Raw genomic sequence first — 15,686 nt, forward strand, 5'->3', positions numbered from 1 at the left:
CTCCTATTCTTTTTTTGGGGGGGTGGGGGGTCACATTCGTGGCACTCGGGGTTTCTCCTGGCTCTAACGCTCAGAAATAACTCCTGGCAGGCTCTGGGAAACCATATGGGGATGCCGGATTTGAAACACCATCCTTCTGCATGCAAGGCAAATGCCATACCTCATGCTATCTTTCTGACCCCCAGTTACTCCTATTCTTACAGGAGTTGAAGAATTAACCTCTATATCTATTCTATTAACTATCTATAATAGATATCTATATCTATTAACTCTATATTCTATTGTTTATTTGCTTACTGTCTATCTGTCCCCCTGATAGAATTGGAAACCACAAAGAAACCAGGATTCACTGACTGTTCATTACCCTCTTCTCAGAACAATAAATTGGGCCTCACTAAAAATGCTTTGAAATAATTATACTGGATCCACCCTTCAAGGGGAGTTATTGCATTACGTTGTCCCCCACTCTATAGATAAAAGCAAGTGAGGCAACCGATAAATCAAGCAACTGACTTAGAAAAAAACACAAGAAGTCCCCTGGAATAACCTGGATAATGTTCCTAGCACATTTCTCCCAGAGAAGTAAGAGTCTTTACAGCAATCCACCCAGCAATTGTACAAGTTGCTTTGATCTCTGTCCGTCTCTGTCTCTGTCTCTCTCTCTCTGTGTGTCTGTCTCTCTCTCTCTGTCTGTCTCTCTCTCTGTCTGTCTCTCTCTCTGTCTGTCTCTCTCTCTGTCTGTCTCTCTCTCTCTCTCTCTCTCTCTCTCTCTCTCTTTCTCTCCCCCCTAAGGTTATTTGAATAGGCCATACTGTATGTATGGTCAATGAGATGACACCCTCAGCAGGATTTGTCTGCATGGCCACCTAAAACTATGAGTTCATAAAAGCCAGAAGAGGCGCAAATAAGACCTGCCTTTAACTCAACTGGCAATAAAATGATGATCCGCTGTTTGCTGAATTTGCAGAGCTCTGCCTCCAGTTTCCAATCAAGATCTCAGTTAGTGGGAGATCTGATGAGACCGAGCAGGATGAAGGGCCCTTATCACTCATTGTAATTCTCAGTAACTAATTCCTCTAATGCCCCGAGGTGAGAGCTTTTCATTAGAGTGCCCTCTTCATTTAGGCTTCCTAAGGCTAGGGCTTCTCAGTACTCTGTGGAAGCTTAAAGAAGGATGGTTTACAAAGAGCTCTCTGATCCCTCATCGTAGACCATGACTAACATCCACAGCTGAGCACTCTTTTTCATTTTTTAAAAAACCAAATACACTTTTAATTAGACCCATGTAATCTCATTGGTCCTGCTTTTATAGGTTCATGGCTTCGTCTTAATTGGTTGTTGGCAAAAATCCATCCAGAGTCCCACATCCAGAAGAAGTATGGTCACAGAAGGGCTCAAACTGATTTATGGTGCCAACCACCAATAAAACAAGTGGTAACTTAAAACCTGACAGCTGTGCAGACATAAAGCTTATTATTAAGGGCAAATGTCCTGTGTTCTGCATTATCACAAGCAGTGACATTAATATTGGTCATACGCCCAGGAAAAGGTGAATGCATGCTACAGGTAGAAGCAGATATTCATCTGAACTTCCTGACTCTGAATGCTTTTCCCATCATATTCCTTTGCAAGAAAAGTGTTGGTGATGTGCATGAAGTGAAGACAGAAAGTGAAGAGTTGAGAAAAATAACTGGTAGCTCCCCTCAATGGGAAAACATGACTTTACTGTTCTAGGCAACCTCCTAACAGGTGTTGAGTCTCCCTGGGCTACACAAAAATGTCAAATGTAGGCGAAGACTGCAATGGAAACATGGGAGACGGAGTTTGGGGACCTTTCCTGTAAGAGGATAGATTTTTTTTCACCCAATCTCTTTATGGGGAGGTATACTCAGTTTCTTGGGAACAACTGGTCAGATAGGAAGATCTTGAGATTCATGGTAAAGTTCTTGTGCAAGAGGATTATCAACCAAACCTGCTAAAGATATTAGCAACTTTATGCTAAAAGATATTAGTAACACTCATATTTTCTGAGTGACAGAAACTAGTCTAAATTCTATACACCATACTATTTCAGGGTGCATGCACACACAAAAAACTATAATTAAATCTCATAGTCCTTTTCCTCTTTTTTCTCGTTAAAATCAATGGACATTAAAATATTTTATTTTTCTGGGGGCCGGGCGGTGGCACTAAAGGTAGGTGCCTGCCCTTGCCTGCGCTAACCTTGGACGGGACCGCGGTTCGATCCCCCCCCGGTGTCCCATATGGTCCCCCAAGCGAGGAGCAACTTCTGAGCACATAGCCAGGAGTAACCCCTGAGCGTTACTGGGTGTGGCCCAAAAACCAAAAAAAAAAAAAAATTTTATTTTCTTACTGTCTCTCCAACTGGAATAAAAGTGCCACAATAATGAGTTCCTTGTCTTACTTATTTCTTGATGTAACCACAACACCTAGAATACTAGCCAGCATAGAGCAAATCCCTGCTTATGTATTGATAAATAAATGATGAAGCATGACAACAGTTCAATACAAGGTTTTGGGTGCACCCATTTTACAGATAAGATCTTGAGTTCAGGCTTGAAGAGAAAACTGAGTTGCTCTAGGTTTGCAAAGACAGAAGGAGACTATGAACCTGGCTCTAACACTTCCAAGGAAGGATCTCTGGGACTCTGTGCACTACATTAGTTGGCACCATTAGGCTGGAGCTGGCACTTTCTGGAGCATCAGTATCTGCGAAGTGACTTGGTTTTGGGAACCTGGCATTTGCCAGGGTATTTTCATGTACCTCAAGGCAATCAGCAGAGGACTACTAGCCTGTCATATTTTCACCTGCAGAGATATGAGCTACCAACTCATTCTAGGAATTTTTGATTCAAGTCTGTTCTGCTACTTCTGTTGTTGGGCTATTACTACTCCTTCCACTCCCATGCCTTTTCTTTCAGTCCCCTTTTGGCATAATTAACTCTTTCTGAAGATCCAGAGGATGAAGCAGGCTGACCTCAACAGCAGGAAGAAGAAACACATTCTCTCCTTGGAATGCTTTTCAGACCCAAGGCCCCTGATTTGTTTGGGTCTTTCCATAGTTAGTCCTTATTCCCTGCAGGCTGACATAGAGAGCTCTGGATAATTCAGACGCATGGATGCTTTTGCTTTCCAGACCTGTAGTTCTCAAAAGTGTGTGTGTACATGTGGGGAGTTCCTTTTCTCAACCATCCCTGATTTGTATTGAGGGGGGCGCAGTTTAGCTGCCTTGAAAAGTTCTCGAACACTCGTCAAAGAAATGGCAGGTAGTGTTGGATCATGGCACTACCACACCATCACAAGAATCCCCTCTCCTCCACCCCATATGGGTGCTAAGTTGTTTGTAAGCAGGGGAGCCAACAAATCTATCACGAGGCTGCTTGCAAATGCTTTACGACATATAAGGTTATAGGGTGCTAGCTGAACAAATAGAAAATTAGTCTACCTTAAAATATCCAAGGCCAGTCATTTCCCTTCATCTTGCTTCTTAAATGTACTTAACATTGAGAATCTGGTCTTCCCCAAATATGGGTAAGGGTCACGAGTTAAAATGGCAACTCAGAGATAAAACTGCCATGTCAATGGTTGCCTTTAAAAGGCTGCCATGAGCTCTTCTGCTCAGAATGGGAGTGAAGAACCCAATCACAACAGAGTTAAGTGTTCTGACCTTGGCAAGCTGAAGCTAGCTCATGAGTTCACTGACCTTGTGAATTAAGGGGATCACCGGAATATACTTGTTTTTTTTTCCACCAGCATTCCCTCAGAACTTCCCAAACCTAGCACTGGGTTGGGTCGGAATAGCTGGTTCTTATTATTTCCTCTTTCCTAATTTATAAGCCACTCCTAAATCCACAAAGATTGTCTGATAACCATCAGAGTGACAATTAAGTACATTTCATTGCCTATATCTGAGTAATTCTTCACTGAACATTTAGGAAGATTTTGGGGATTGGTGACTTTATTTGATTTTTGCAGTGGATGGGGCACCAACAGAGCTCAGGGGGTGTTCTTGGTTCTGTGCTCAGGAGTGATTACTGGTAGTAGTCAAGAGACCATATGTGGTATTGGAGATTCAAATTGAGGATTAAATGCAAAGAAAGTACCTTTGCCCCTGTACGTTTCTTAGCCTCTAGGAATTGTGATTTTAAACAAATAACACATAAGGAAACCAGGTTCTCAGATGAAATAAAGGTTTCACATTTTTTTAAACCAGGATTTTACTTTTTAAAAAAATAATAAAACAACATTGTACTAAGCCATATTGACCAAATTATGTTCTTGGAGAATTTGTTGCATTCTATAGCCTTTTTACTTTTCAGTACTATTGCGTGAGCCCTTTGCTCTTTTTAGAATTTCCATTCTTCATTCATTTACTCATTTATATCAATCCAGTTTTTCTAGAACATTTTTTAAAGAATTCTTTTATTGATTGAGGTTTAAATATTGTTAACAAGGTTTATTGTACACATAATTCCAACAGTATACTTATCACCAAAGTACCCATCTCCCTCTCCCAATGACCCAAATACTTCTCCCTTTCATCTAAGCCCTCCACCTCCAACCTAATTGTGTGGATCAGTTCTCCTTATCAGGCAGCAAAAATGCTTCTTTCTAGCAATATATCTGTATATAGTCCATCCTTGTGTGTAGGGGTATCCCACATTTGCACGGACATGGGAGTGGTGCAGAAAAACAGAGACCTATGAGAAGAGCCCAGCGGCAAGTTCTATGATCAATTATTTGACTAATGAACTGAAAGATTAGAAATTTGGGGGGGAATGCAGAGAACTGTGTTGCAGGTCAAGCAAATGGCAAGTGTGACGGTTCTGACGCATAGAAAGAGACAGCTCAGCCATATATTTGAAATTAAGGCTGCAAGACTGAGGTGTGATGATGAGGACAGAGGGGTTAAACAGCAGGGTCCTAGCACTGTGTTAGGAAATTGGATTGACTGGAGCAGTTAAATCATAAGAAGGACAGTAACCCATTCAGTCACCTTCTCACAGAGACCCAGGACGTCTCTCAACATGCCTGGTGTCATTGCCAGATGAGTAATCTGGCCTTAATGTTGGTGATAGAGGTGGGTGGGGGCCTGGGGGTTGACAATGACTCACAGGGGGCTGAAAATAAACCAGCCCTATAACTTCAGATGCAAATGAGAAGTGGAACTGAGGGCTCGTGGCAGTGGGTCTTTTGTGAGGGAGAGGCTGACTCCTGAGATATGGGGTCTGCTGAACATTTTAACATCCTCCCTCACCTTTTGGCAGTCAAATGGTTTTACAGGCTATGCATATGAGTCACTAAATCCTAAACCTTGGGTGAAGAAACCAAGTTTGACAAATGTGTTCAGCTACTGGAATAAAGACCCAGCACGCAAGTAAATCAAGTGAGTGCCCAGCCAAAGAACTGATCTGTATCTAGTGACACACACACACACACACACACACATTCACATGTTCACATTCTTATGCAATACACACATTTTCATGTTCATACTTATGCCATACATACAAACTCACACCATCACATACATGTCCCCATAAATGCACATTCCCCTTAAGGAACACACACAAAATCATGCACATAAACTGACACACATGCACACATGCTCTGGTACATATTCACACATTCTCACACATGTGCAATATATGCACACTTTGACACACGTGAAAATATCAATTGCAAATGTCAATACCTAAACTATTTCATGTCTACAAGATAATCAAACTAAGTGACCAAAGGATAAAGAAAAAGTATATATAGGAAAGTTGAGGGTAGGGAGGATTCATGACAGTTGGAGAGGAGATTAAAATTTAAAAGGGGCAGGCAGAGCAACAGCCCAGTTGATAGGACATTTGTGTTGCATGCGGCCAACTTGGTTTGGATCCCTAGCACCACCAGTAGTTATTTCTGAGTATAAAGTCAGGAGTAACTCCTGAGTACTGTCAAGTGTGGCCCAAAAGCTGAAAAAAATTTTTTTTTAAAAATCAGGGGGCCAGAGAAATAGCACAGTGGTTAGGACATTTGCCTTGCATACAGTCAACCTGGGTTCGATTCCAGGCGTCCCATATAGTCCCCGTCTCTGCAGAAGTAATTTCTGAGCTCAGATCCAGGAGTCACCTCTAAGTGTCACCAGGTGTGGCAAAAAATGAAAAAAAAAATCCATCTGTCAAGCAAAAGCAAGAATCCACAATTCACAGTTCAACACGTCTCAGTATCTTGTGGTGGTAGCTTTATGGGTTTAAAAGAAACAGCATCCCATTCACATTAGTGCCACACAAACTCAAATATCTTGGAGTCAGCTTGACCAAAGACGTGAAGTACCTATACAAAGAAAACTATAAAGCCTTGTTCCAAGAAATAAGAGAGGACACACAGAAATGGAAACACATACCCTGCTCATGGATTGGCAGGATTAACATAATTAAAATGGCAATACTCCCCAAAGCATTACACATTTAATGCGATCCCCTTAAAAATACCCATGACATTCTTCAAAGAAGTGGATCAAACACTTATGAAGTTCATCTGGAATAATAAACACCCTAGAATAGCTAAAGCACTCCTAGGGCAAAGGAAAATGGGAGGAATTACTTTCTCCAACTTTAAACTGTACTACAAAGCAATAGTTATCAAAACAGCATGGTATTGGAATAAGGACAGACTTTCAGATCAGTGGAATAGGCTTGAGTTTTCAGAGAACGTTCCCTGACATACAATTACCTAATTTTTGACAAAGGAGCAAGAAATCCTAAGTGAAACAGGGAAAACCTCTTGAACAAGTGGTGCTGGCAGAACTGGTTAGCCACTTGCAAATAAAAGAACATAGACCCCCAGTTAATATCATGTATGAAGGTAAAATCCAAATTGATTAAAGACCTTGATATCAGACCTGATACCATAAGGTATATAGAACAACACATCGGTAAAACACTCCATGACATTGAGACTAAAGGCATCTTCAAGGAGGAAACTGCACTTTCCAAACAAGTGGAAGCAGAGATAAACAGATAATGAGAATCTTCTGCACCTCAAAAGAAATAGTGCCCAGGATACAAGAGTCACCCACCGTGTGGGAGAAACTATTCACCCAATACCCATCAGATAAGGGAATAATATCCAAAATATACAGGGCACTGACAGAACTTTACAAGAAAAAATATCTAATCCCATCAAATAATGGGGAGAAGAAATGAACAGACACTTTGATAAAAAAAAGAAATACAAATGGCCAAAAGGCACATAAAAAATGCTCCTCATCACTGATCATCAGGGAGATGAAAAACAAAACAACGATAGATGAGATACCATCTCACACCACAGAGATTGGCACACATCACAAAGAATGAGTACAATCAGTGCTGGCAGGGATGTGGAGAGAAAGGAACTCTTATCCACTGCTGGTGGGAATGCCATCTAGTCCAACCTCTATGAAAAGCGATATGGAGATTCCTCCAAAAACTGGAAATTGAGCTCCCATTCGACCCAGCTATTCCACTCCTAGGGATATACCCTAGGAACACAAGAATACAATACAAAAACCCCTTCCTCACACCTATATTTATTGCAGCACTATTCACAATAGCCAGGCTCTGGAAACAACCAAGATGCCCTTCAACAGACGAATGGCTAAAGAAACTGTGGTACATATACACAATGGAATATATGCAGCCGTCAGGAGAGACGAAGTCATGAAATTTTTCTATACATAGATGTACATGGAGTCTATCATGCTGAGTGAAATTAGTCAGAGGGAGAGAGAGAGATGCAGAATAGTCTCACTCATCTATGAGTTTTAAAAAAAATAAAAGTCATTTTTGCAACAATCCTCAGAGACAATGAGAGGAAGGCCGGAACTTCCAGCTCACTTCATGAAGCTCACCACAAAGAGTGGTGAGTGCAGTTATAGAAATAACTACACTGAGAACTACCATAATCATGTGAATGAATGAGGAACTGGAAAGCCTGTCTGGAGTACAGGTGGGGGTGGGGTCGGATGGAGGGAGATTTGGGACATTGGTGGTGGGAATGTTGCACTGGTGAAGGGGGATGTTCTTTACATGACTGAAACCTGATCACAATCATATTTGTAATCAAGATGTTTAAATAAAGAAAAAAAAGAAACAAAAAGAAACAGCAGCACATGCTTTACTTAACTGTGTGAAAATAAACCTCAACCTTGAGTTATCCATAGAGGAAGCGACTAAGTGACTTGGCTTTTCCTTATTGACCAGATTCCTAGGTCAAGGAGCTGGTTGGTGCCTTTCAGAATGTCATTTGTCCCACTTTCTCCTTCATGGCCAGGAATAGTAGAACTGGATTTTTTTTAAAGGTATAGTAAGTCCAAAGGTTCCAAAAAAGTCTTTCTCACCCCAAAAGAGTCTTTAAGGAATACAATACCGCACCCTGAAAGTATCCATTGCAGATGGAGCTGCTCCAGGCAGTACACTTACAAAAGCCACACTGATGCTGGTGGCAGGATCAGTGCTGGAACATTGTATGACTAAAACTAAGCTCGGAATAACTTTGTAAATCACAGTGCTTTAATCAAATAAAATAGGAAAAAATTGCCTCTCTGATGGTCTTACTATAGGGATATGCTTGTGGGATATAAAACAAACAAACGGATCCAGGTTTTTATTATTATATTTTTTAAAGATGACCATCCTTCCAAAATAGCACCTTCCAGTAAGTAACTCCTCCCAGAAATAACCCACATCACTGTTATGTGTTAAGGAACTTGGTAACATCAAATGACATTTTCAAGCAAACTCTACTCCTCCCTCGTCTTCTTGGGTGAAACCCCAATGACCAGCCTGGTTGTAAAAGCTGCTGCTGGCCAGGAGTTAAAAAATGAATCTATTTTGGCAAAAGGGAAAATGATTTGGGGGAATGGAATTAAACTTCGGTAGTGTTTTTTTTTTTCTTCCTCAATTGTAGTTTTGTTCATAGCTTCAGCTGGGAGAGAGAAGACGCACATTGAGTTTGGAGTTTATGAGTTCATATTTTATAATTAACGTTGCCAACAGGGGAGTTTGATTAATACCAAGCAGTGGATTTTGAGCAATGTTCCATACAAATTGCCAAATTTAGCAATAAAATAAATTGGTTATGTGAACATAATTAGTAGGATGACTACTTAAAATTCAAAACCAAATGTGAATAATTCCAAATCATCTCAGCCACAAATCTATTATTTGTATAGAAGGGGGGAAAGTATAGCATTTGCGTTTTATTTTGCCCTCAACCACAATGTTATTCGCTACCAAGCTGAACATAATGAAACTTCCACAATGGATTGTGACAATATTTTAGTGCAACCCAGAAACACACACAGGCGGGCGCACACGCATATACAAAGGGAATGCAATAAAGATAAGAAATGCTAAACTGTATTTTCATTGCAAATGTAAAAATCTGTAACAAATTTTTCAGCAAGTGCTGCATTCCATTTTCTGATGTGCTATACATAAACCCCTCCTGCACAATTATGCATCACAGTTTTTCCCCTTTAAATAGTCATGGTACCTTATTGTCACCCAGGACTTCTCCAAGCCTTTGCTGAAGCTCTTTAATTTCTTCTCCCAAATGCTTATTTCGGTCCTGAGAATCTCTCAGTAGTTGCGCAAGATTAGCCTGGAAATATTAACACATTATGAAATACAACCAGAAACAGAAGAGTTGGATGGCAAATGCAAGGCTAATTGGTTTATGGAGTTTGGTGTCCAAGCCCAGCTGAAATACACACAGCCATTAGAGCCAACGCATATATGAGCGCAGCGAGAGTGCAAATCAAGCCACTCGAACTGCATGGAAGGAAAGGAAGTTGGCCATGAATCTCCTTTGGGGGAAGCTTTTTGTTTCCGTTACGACTCACAGACAAATAATGGAGAAGTCAGTCATATCTGACATTTTAGAAATAAGACGTTTTAAGGGTTCCTCAACTCAAAATCTTGCAAGTGGCTCTTGAGTTCAACTCTAAAATTTAGGCCCACAACAGAGAAATAAACCTTCTTTTTTTCTATGTATAGGTAAAAGTAGGTGGGCCCTACCCAATTAGACCTTATGTTGTTTTTTCTTTTAAATTTTTAATTGCTTTATTTAAGCACTGTGGTTACAAAATTGTTTGTTGTTGGGTTTAGGTCATACAATGTACACCATCCTTCACCAGTACTCCCTTCCTGTCACTGTCACCAATGTCTCCCATTTCCCTTCCACTCCCACCCCACCCATGCCTTGCTCTAAGTCAGGCAAATTACAGATCTTATTTTAATGACTTTACAATCACCAGCATTTCTGCTAATAGGAGGCAACTGGAGGCTAGACCAGTGGTCTGCCATGATTATAGAAATCAGAATAAGAGGTAACAATATTCTCCTGGGCTGGTTTCCCCCTTAATTTTGCCTCAGTTCTAGCTCACCAAGACTCTAATGGCCAGGATGATCCATTGCTGTGACATCTTCAGATCATCCCCCATAATATTTGTCTTTTGCTGGGATATAGAACTGAGGGCTACCTTGAGTGATTCTGTATTACTCAACTTTCATTCTCAATCCAGCTCCATCTCATATCTTCAATATCTCTTTCAGCAGACCACAGAATTTTAACCTGTTTCCACTCTTTCCGAGCTTCTATAAACCTGGAATTTCTGATATACCCCACTGTAGACACTCTTTCATTCACTCAAGCCTTCAACTTACATTCTACTTAGCATCACGTTGTTTCCTGTTCCAGAGTACTACCTGTACTACCCTTGCATTGACTTTCTTTACATCTCACTATACTCATATGGCTTGTCTAACAGTAGCAAGAAGGTTGCTTTGAAAGACAAAGATTCTCTTTTATTCCCCTCAGCATTATCCATATATCCCCCTACTAAGTCCTTGTGTCCCAGCAAATTCTTTATAGCCCTTTTAAGGAAAATAAGCAGTCAGAATGTGATTTCTAGGAGCATGCTATTCAGAACTAGTTAGATCAAGAGATGTTAAAGATTATTTTGTAGATTTTCATCATGTGATCATTGAACAAATCAAATCCAGAGAAAATGAGGGCCTATTGTAACTATTGTGTCTAAATGCAGAGGATGTCAATGCTAACACTTTGGGGAATACGCAATAACATTAGATACAAAAAAATGGGGGATAATGGTGGGACCGAAGTGGTAGCACAGGGCATAAGGTGACTGCCTTGCGTGTGCTAGCCTAGGATGGACAGCGGCTTGATCCCCTGTCGTCCCATATGGTCCCCCAAGCCAGGAGCGATTTCTGAGCACATACCAAGAGCAATACCTGAGTGTCAGCGGGTGTGGCCCAAAAACAAAAAAAAAAAGGGAGGGGGAAAGGGATAACAATGCAGAGATACAGACAGAACATTATCTCATCCTTGATACCAATTTTTATATTATCTTCCATATCCCATACATTGGGGTAGTCAGTTGTGTCTGCCTGCAAATATCATCCCCCTGCCTCAGTCAAGTTACCTTCTTGTTGTTGCCCTGCATACAGTATTTATACTCTCATTATGATGCAGGCCCTCTAGAATACCTCTTGGTTCACTCTCTCAACTTTGTTAAGTGTTTATTCAGACTGTTTTCATTGGTCTGGTCACATCATTCAAACAACCAACACCCTCCCCACCTCTACACAAATTCCAAGCCCCTTCCTCTTTGCTTTTTCTTTTATTTCCATAGCACTTGACCTCTTTTCACATATCAGGCCATTTACTTCAGAATTTATTTCTGACTGCTTATTTTCTGCCTCTCTCTCCCTGCTAAAATAAAGGTTCTGGCAAGGGCAGGAACTTTGTTCTCTCTGCTGACCTACCTCAAGCCCCTAGAGCATGAAATATTTTTTAAATGAGAAACAATATGCTGAATCTGGAAGTTCTAGTACAGCCTAAAGGAGAGAGAATAACAATTGCCAACCCAAATTAGGTCCTTGGTTGAATTCTCACATTAAAAAAAAAAAAAATCTCACTTGTTCGCCTTGCCTAGATAAGGTTTCTGTTCACTTCTTTGTGTGAACATTCCTCAAGAAAAGAATCCAATTTGTTTGTTTTCTGTTTGGGGGACATAACCAGCAGTGTTTGGGGAGCTATTCCCAACTCAGTATTAAGAGGTCACTTCCAGCAGTGCTTAGAGGACTATGTGGTGCTGGGGATAGAGACTGGGGATCCTGCATGCAAAGCATAAGCTCTAGTCCACTGAATTCTCTCCTTAGTCTGCAATCTAATTGTTCAACTCCATATTGGCAAAGCTTGTATCCTATAATAGTGGTACTATAATTTCCCCAGATTTCTGTCTCATTAGATTAAAAACTTGGTGAAAGATGAAAAAATTTAATTCTCATCTTCTAGAATGAAAAGCAAAGAAGTAAAAGATGCTGTGGTTAACAGATTAAAAAAAAAGAAAAACCTCCCTATAGATCAAGGAGACAAGGTAGGCTCCAGTTCTGCACCTCCTGGGATGGTGAGTTTAGGTGATCAGGGTTTCTTAACTTCTTGAGTTTCCCCCTCTGTAAAATAGAGCTAACCATGCATACTGTGTGGTACTTTCATGCCTACATTGAGTAGTGGGCATGAAAAATCTGCCACAATACTGGCATACATTGGTAATGGGTAAAGTCACCTCTCCTAATAGTTCCATTTAGTGGCTCCAACTTTATCATGAGATGGACCAGATGTTTGGTAGATGTGACCAAACTTCTCCTTCAACACGGCTAGCTCCTTTGTGACTGTTCTTAATCCACCCTCTCATTCACACAACAAATATTAATTGTGCATTTACCAGATACTTGGCACCACTTAAAATTGAGATGCAATCAGGAGCAGTTCCCTGGGAACTTTCATATAAACATAATAATCTAATAATAACATTATAATAAGATAAGACACACGATGACCCAGCATTGAGTGCTAAGTACTATGGAGAAAGTAAAGTAGGGAAGGTAACAGGATTTGGCAGGTCATTCTAGGTCTTATCAGTAATGCTACCTATAATCCAAGACTTTTCAAAAGAAGATAAAGTGAGTATGAACTGGTGAGTATATAAGGCTAAAAGGGGGAGTTTCAGATAGGAAGAAGATAGAAGGCTCACCTCTCTCTCCCTTTCCCTGAAAACTTCTGTTTGGGAGAGCAGGTTGAGGTCACAAGAATATTAGTGGGCTGACAGTGGTGGTGAAGTGGAGAGAGGGTCATCAGTTTTCTTTTTCTGGTATATCCCTTGCCTCTAGCCTGTAGCTTACCCCTCCAGAGCAAAAGCTAAAGCAAGTAGGCAGCTTCTGATTTTCTTTCACAGCATTTCTCCAGAGCATTTCCTAGACGTTAGCTCAGCAAGCATAATCCCTTCATAGGGATAGAGGGGCAGGCCCCCAGGATGAAAATGCATCCAGAAAAGGGGCAGTCCAGCCTTGGCACTGCATTCGGAAGACAGCCCTGTGGGGGACCCCACTCTGCATACTGTCAGTCTCTCAAACCCTACCAGCAGGAGACTGTGCTATATCCACTTTCACAGGAACCCATATCCTCCCCTGTGACAAGGGAGACCCTCAGCAGAAAGCCTTGCAAGAGCAATAGTGAAATTTTAACAAAAAAAATTTTTTTTGAAATCCTGCAACATTGGTAATCTCTCTAAATCGATAATGCCTCGAGAGCCTTGGGGACTGAGGTACTGACAAAACCCCAGTAGATAACTAGTCCAGCTCAGTCTAGCAGAGGGAAAAGACCAGTTCTGTACATCCAATCTGTCACAGATGAGCAGTTTTGCAAAATGCAATAAAAGGCAACTATTAGGAAAGTGAGTTTAAGGAGACATCAAGACCTCAAGTATTGGTTAGAATCAACAGGCATAAAACCAGGCTGTCAGATGGCTATAAAATTTCTCAGTACTTCTTCTCACTTTCTCATCTTGGACCAGAAATCAGAGGCTTGCCACCTGCCACTCACCCAAATGGGTCTCAATCCAAATAGCCCTGAGTTCCAAGAGATGCCAAGGTGTTCGGATATAAAGCCAGGTACAGACTTGCTAGAGATATCAAAGACTGTGCTGATACATAAAGCAAAGAATGGAGCTGTTTTGGGGAAACTGATTTAGAGACCAAGTGATGAGACTGTACTCTGTAGCCAAGCAGAAAAGAAATCCAAGCAAATTAAACAAGGCATTTGTACAGTCACTGCAAAACAATGGTTAATTACAATCTGATCACCTTCAAGAACAGTTCACAGTAAATCTATCCCTGCTTTAAAATTGACCCCTGGGGTAAGGTAGCATGGGAAACCCCCAGCCCCCTTATAAAACAGGTGACTATAATTTTCTTTTTCATTTCACAGGCTGGGCTTATTGTCAACACACTATTCTTTCTCTATTCAGTCCTTCCACCTCCTCAACTCCAAAACAATAACTTTGAAAACTAGAAAATGACTATTCTGATACGGTGCCTAATTCCTTGACATACACCTTAAAGAATTTTTAAAAAGGCAAGAAAGAAAGTGGTACATTTCAAAGTGCTCAAAAATAGAGGAGGAAAGTTCACACAATTCTTTTGACCAAAAATAACACCCATGACTCACATGCATTCACTATAACAATCCATCAAGCTAACATGCGGTGCCTGCTTATAATTTATCAGCTATGCACAGCGTTTTGTCTCCGTGTTATTGAGAAGGACTCTGTGACCATCAGTTTAGAATAGCGGCACTATGTAAAGGAAATGTCAGGGAAGAAATGGCAGCCCGTCTAACACTGGGAAGAATTTTTACAGAGAAGGAAAACAAAACCAAGAGATTATTTCCTCTAAATCTCTGGAGCAGGGGGGAGAATAAATAGCAAAACATGAAAAGGATTACAAAGAAGCCTCTTAAATATTCAGATCTAGGCAGGGCTGATGTTAAAGGTTGACATTTTGGTCCTGACAATAGCAGAATGCTGAGTAGTGTGAAATGTGTTGTGGAATCCATACATTCCAGTCACTTTTTTTTTTTGGCAAGGAATTTGACTATTAAAATCATGATAGAGAAAAGAGGGAAAAATAATGAAAATAAAGCTGGGAGGAGGGACTAGAAATGAAAAAATATTATGGCTCTCCATTCCAACACACCTACCTTCCTTTGTCAAGAATAAAACAATACAGACACTTGTGATCTGTTGGCTACAACTGCTTTCTGTCAGGGCCAGCTATTGGTGCAGGAACTTCAGTACTCATGGGAGTTTTTTCTGTACAGGGATGAAGACTATAGATTCCAAAGGTCTTTAAGGCAGAATTGAGAGAGTTGAGAGAGCAAAGACAATCTGGCTCCAACCTCTCTAGATTTTTTGAAGAAATTCTCATGAAGAGCTTGAGAGAGCACAGTGAGTAGGGCATTTGCCTTGCACAAAGCCAACCCGGAACAGACCCGGGTTTGATACCCAGCATCCCATATGGTCTCCTGATCCTGCCAGGAGCAATCTCTGAGCACAGAGTCAGGAGTAATCCCTGAGTGCCACTCAAAACAAAACAAAACAAACAAAACATCAAAACAAAGCCACATTCCCAGCTAGTCATCTGGTTTTAGTGATAAACCAGCAATAACACAGCAGGTAAGGGTGCTTTGCATGTGGCTGACCCCAGGATGAACCAGGGTTCTATCACTGGCATCCCATATGGTCCCCTGAGCCTGCCAAAAATGATTTC

At 40.9% G+C, this 15,686-nt stretch overlaps 1 protein-coding gene across 2 annotated transcripts in view; it reads right to left on the reverse strand.

The window, feature by feature from the left end:
• CCDC149 (coiled-coil domain containing 149) overlaps window positions 1–15,686 on the reverse strand; it is a 126,128-nt gene that overhangs the window by 43,280 nt on the left and 67,162 nt on the right. For both annotated transcript variants that reach the window (XM_049790000.1, XM_049789999.1), the window contains exon 4: window positions 9,550–9,657. In XM_049790000.1, coding sequence (XP_049645957.1) covers window positions 9,550–9,657 — 108 coding nt within the window. The remainder of the gene's footprint in view (window positions 1–9,549; window positions 9,658–15,686) is intronic.

The sequence above is a fragment of the Suncus etruscus genome, chromosome 16 (assembly GCF_024139225.1).
Source record: "Suncus etruscus isolate mSunEtr1 chromosome 16, mSunEtr1.pri.cur, whole genome shotgun sequence".
Taxonomy (NCBI): domain Eukaryota; kingdom Metazoa; phylum Chordata; class Mammalia; order Eulipotyphla; family Soricidae; genus Suncus; species Suncus etruscus.